The following is a 4,925-nucleotide window of genomic DNA, read 5'->3' on the forward strand; positions in this document are numbered from 1 at the left end:
CTACATTTGTTTAATTAACATGGCAGGAGTTTCCCTCAAAACATTGCAGGACGGGACACAACAAAGGCCCAGTGGGGCAAGCGCTGACGGATGCAAGGTCTATAGAGAAATACTGCCACCTAGTGTCAAGAGGTGGCACCACCCCATGACATCTACAGGCGCTTATCTACTCCTTCAGTGAGAACCTGCCAAAAGCTAACTAAAAATATAATAGTCAAAACAGCAACCACATAACAATGTCAGTTTAATAGCCTTTTATTTTATAAACCAGTTAATGGATCTGCATAATGGTAAAATATCACAATTAAAGCCAACGACATTGAAAGAACTCATATCAGCAGACTGAAAGACAACACATGAGAAAGGCATGAATCCACACAATACATCACCAGCTCCCCTGGCATATTTACTCCTCCATTCATACACTTGTGTGGCTGTGGCAAACCAAGTCTTTTACACCGACGTCTGCAGAAATTCTATGACTTCTCATCTGTATCCCATTAAATCTTGGAGGAACTGGCAGATATATCACGATCCAGCAGGGTGTTCCACATGTGTCCAATTTCCCATCCCTGGAAAAGTTTGTGTCGTTGGTGTAAGTGAAGAGTGTTTGCCCCCCCGCTTCACTTGCTCATCTCCTGCTGGACCTCGGTGAGGATCTGCTGCTCCAGGCTGGAGGTGTCGTACTCCTTCAGCATGTCGTACTCCACCCAAGGCTGCGCCCACTTCTGGGCGTGCTCCAGCTGCTCTGGGGTCAGGCTCAGGTCGAAGCGAATGCCCTGGATGTTGAACTTGGGCCTCTCCCAGCGCTTGGACCACGGCTTCGGGAGCATCTTTACCATGACCTGGTGGATGGACAGGGATGCTCAGTCATTTAACATTAACACTATTTTGTGTTATCGTGAATATTATTAGTAGTAGAAGAAGCACTGTTGGTGTTGTATAAAAACTTTATACGGCAACCTTAAACTTAAAAAAACCAGAGCGTAATAGAAAACAGCATTAAAAATAGTGTTTGAGTAAAATTGCTGAGTTGGGTCTAGAGAAGCTAAGTTCGATCTAGCTGTTGGTTAGAAATTTGTCCGTAACTTGAGCCTCTCTCACCTGGTTGAGCGGCACCTCTCCTGTAGGGGAGAAGGGCACGGGCTTCATGTCCGGGTCCACGGTGCTGTACTCAGGCAGGGCGTCTCTCAGGTACATCAGGTTGTCATCCAGCCTCTTCTCCAGCTTCAGCACCTCGATCTGCTGGATCCGAGGGCTGTACAGCTCATAGCAGATCTCCACACCTGGGCAGAGCGCGCGCGCACACACACACCAGATTGCATCATATGTCTAACAGCCCTATAATCACACATCAAGAAAACTAATTTCTAATCCTTTAACACATTTACAGTGCATGAGCAAAGGGAGTGCCTGAAGAAACAAAAAAACAATTAAAACTGGACATTGTCTGCCAGCCCTTTCTGCTTCTGCATCAACTTTGGTTTGTGATTCTCAATTTTAAAGCATGTTTCAAATCTTAGGCATTACAGAGTTCCACTACATATTTTATAGAGGGAACATTTGTTACAGTAGTCATTGTAACATGTTCATGCTGCACTAATGAGAGGACAAACATGAACAGAGGGGACAGACAGTGGTTCTACAGAGACATTATTGTAGTCTTGTTTTAAATGGAGCAAGATGGAAGAAAATATAAACATTGCAGACAAATTTGACAGGAAATGGATTAGCACAAGATATGATGGAAAATAATCAAATTCAAAATTTATTTTATAATATATTATTATTATATAATATATTTTATAATTTATAATATACTATCAGAAAAGATCAATGTGATAATAAAAAAATCACATAAACAATAATCATGCCCATCCTGTCACAAGAGAGAAATTTTTACTTACTCACTATTTGCGTAGTCTTGGGTTAGACAAGTGTACATACAGAGAATAAAAGACCTCACCTTGGTTCTCAATGATGTTCCTCAGGACAAATGTGGCTCCCAGCCCCTTGCCACCCCTCTGGATACAGATGCCCACAAAGCGGTTGACTTTCCCGTTGGCATTAGGGTCTGCCATGCTCACAGCCAGGATACTCCCTGAAAATTAAGGCAATCAAAGTCACACACACCATTTAAAGACCTGTGTGCAAGTTAGACGATGCAGTTTGCACCGTTTTATGGCTAGTATCGACTACAGGGCCAAAACAACATCTCTGTGGTTCGTTTTCTATCTTAATGCCAACAGAGGACTGTTAGTAGAGTCCGCTCTTGCCCTTGTAAGACCTGTGGGAATGAGGCTGTAGACTATTTTGAATGGTTTCTTACCCGCATAGAACTCTGGAATGTTGAGGACTTTCCTCCTGCGGATCATGTCTTGCCTCTCCATGGAAAACTTTGAAGGCTGTGTTCTCTGTCTGGGGGGGATGAACTCTGGACTCAGGAACCTGGGGGACAAAGACAAGGGGGGCAAAACAACTTTATGTTATAGTTAAACATGCAGCCCACTTATTCAACGCTGTGATTACAACAGCGTGTGTTTGTGTGTGTGTGTGTGTGTGTAACGGCAGCAGGACCCCAGTCAGCCCGTGGAACATTGTATGTAATGGTTTTCAATTTTCAACTACATAGATACGTGTTTCTAGTTTTCAAAGAAATGCCATACTTTCGTAGTGATGCTGCAGTCTGTGTCTTGTCTATGATGACAGGTTTAGGAGGAGGGGTGAATTTGGATGGCTGCTCACTGTCAGTCCCCGCAGCAAGACGAGGCACAGATGTTGACAGGAACCCTAAAAATTAAAAAAACAGAATTCATTGGCATCAATAATTACTTCTACAGCTAATGTTAAGTTAAAAAGGTTACACGTATTGGGGTAAAAGAGCCAGCCAGTCGTCCAGCAACGTTAGCTAACAGTTAGCTAATGCTAATTTACATTGCAGGTACGTCTTTTGGCAACCTGTCAAAGACCGACAGCAAATTGTACATTATAGGTGAGAAAAGGAAGCTTGCTCTGCCAACTCACGTTCATTTTGAGGTCGGAGGGTTCGTAATAACCGTAGTGAAAACATAACTTTGTCGAGCCTCTTAGTGCAGGCTGCCATGATTGACCTTCTGTTGTCGCATGTGTACTGCTACGGAAGCCGTGTAGGGCAAACATTTAGAAACGCGAGTCACTAGACATGCAGTTCACTTTATTGCCCACAAGATGTCACAACTGTTCCGTCCTTACACACGAAGTCATCTCAAGCAGCCTGCTGTAGGCTATGTTATGCGTGCTATAGGGGTTTGGGGGACAGTGAATCCTACATAAAATGTTTGTTTCATTCATTGGGAGCCAATACCTGCCCGTATGACTTGCACTCGACTGTAACCTGCAGCCCGCCTTTATCATGATGTATGCAGTTGAATTGTGAGCACAGTATAGTTAATTGTTAATGCTGATGATGGATAGATGTTGGTGATGATGATGATGATGATGATCATCATCATCATCATCATCATCATCATCATCATAGTGGTGGTGGTGCTGCTGCTGTCAGTATCATTCTGTCAGTTTTCTCATGTTGCTGAGAATCACCTTCCATATATCTGCCCATATGGAAAATTTAATTTCACATATAGCCTGCTTTAGAATATGTGAGAATATGTGAGACCTTTTTCAAAACATACAAATATTAGCATAAGATGTCCGCTATTTGTGTATATATATATATAGTAGGACATTTATTCGAAATATATTTTGAATGGCCAATATATTTGCAGGTGTAGCCTGTGTTATCAACAACGCATAGGAAGAAAATGTAATTTCAGTGTACAAGTTGTAATTCAAATGTCATCTACAAGTGTAGATGTAACAGGGTTTTTTTTTTGCCAATGCTTAGTCTATATATTTTGAAACATATCTCTAAATATATTATGCAGCATGTGAATTTTATGTATTACATTTAGTTGTTTGTTTACTTATTTTGGAGTATGGGTGATCCCATGCAATACAACCTGTTTAAAGTTAGGCTTATTCACTGCAAACCGACAATGATCAAATGTTTTCCATTCGTTCAGAAATCATTAACCCATGCGTGTGTCTGGCCGGGAACTCGGGGGCTTTGAGACCAGGGGAGCGCCGGTCCTCCAGGTGGGCTGCCTCCTCCACTCCACTCCACAACACAACACGCAGTTAGAAATGCAGGCAGGACTGTGAGCGGCTGCAGCCAGAGGAGCCTCGATCCTGCACTCAGCCTGTGGTGGGAGGATGAGGTGATCCGGGGGGGGAGGAAGAGCTATGGGACCTCACATCTCCTGCACGCGACGCAGAACCTAAACCCGATGCCGCTGCTGCTGGATTTTCTAATGCTACGGAGAAACTCACAAACTTTGAGGCGTCAAGGATGTTCTTCTCAGATGGGACTCTCTCAGCCGTCAATTGTGCGCTCCTGGTGGGAATAACGTGTCTGACCGTCCTCTGCGATTTCACCAAAGGCTCTTCAGACTTTTCAGGTTGGCAATCAATACTTTAGTGTTGGTTTGTTGTTGACAAACGCAGTGGAAAGTTGTTTTCTTGAGCATTGAAAGCAAAGACAATACAGTATGATCAGGTGATCAGCACCAGTCATTTACTCTGCGTGTGTTTTCCCTTGCGAGAAATAGCTGTCTCTTTACATTTTCAGAAGGATACCATGCAAATATCACAGCAAAAGTCTAAGTTAGATAATATCCTATAGGAATATTATAGTGACACCGTAGCAGATGAAAAATACAAGTGCGATGAGGTCACTACGCAGGCTTTAAACTCACTACTGACTACCACAGCCACTTAAACTCCCTATAGGAGTATTATAGGAACAGCAGTGATTTCTAGGTCAGGGCTACTTCGCATCAACTTCTCCTAAAGTTGCAATGCTTCACTAGTTGCTTTGCATCGGGAGA

The 4,925-nt window shown here is 43.0% G+C and overlaps 1 protein-coding gene across 1 annotated transcript; it reads right to left on the bottom strand.

The window, feature by feature from the left end:
* Positions 1-245: 245 nt before the first annotated feature.
* Positions 246-3,120, bottom strand: mrpl19 (mitochondrial ribosomal protein L19). Its single transcript, XM_071517185.1, has 6 exons — positions 3,025-3,120; positions 2,667-2,790; positions 2,330-2,448; positions 1,967-2,101; positions 1,105-1,286; positions 246-845 (listed from the first exon to the last, which is right to left on the bottom strand). Exons 1-6 carry the CDS (start codon positions 3,101-3,103, stop codon positions 624-626), a joined length of 861 nt encoding a protein of 286 aa, XP_071373286.1. The 5' UTR covers positions 3,104-3,120; the 3' UTR covers positions 246-623.
* Between the last annotated feature and the right edge of the window lie 1,805 nt (positions 3,121-4,925).

This window comes from Centroberyx affinis, unplaced genomic scaffold (genome assembly GCF_046629955.1).
Source record: "Centroberyx affinis isolate AG114_WGS23_722 - 3 ecotype Tasmania unplaced genomic scaffold, CSIRO-AGI_Caff_v1 ptg000471l_1, whole genome shotgun sequence".
Classification (NCBI taxonomy): domain Eukaryota; kingdom Metazoa; phylum Chordata; class Actinopteri; order Beryciformes; family Berycidae; genus Centroberyx; species Centroberyx affinis.

Coding starts and splice junctions, on each gene's coding strand:
- mrpl19 (XM_071517185.1), bottom strand. CDS start 3,103: ATGGCAGCCTGCACTAAGAGGCTCGACAAAGTTATGTTTTCACTACGG. Junction 2,791..3,024: donor CCTCCGACCTCAAAATGAAC/GTGAGTTGGCAG, acceptor TTTAATTTTTAG/GGTTCCTGTCAACATCTGTG. Junction 2,102..2,329: donor CATTCCAGAGTTCTATGCGG/GTAAGAAACCAT, acceptor CTTAATTTTCAG/GGAGTATCCTGGCTGTGAGC.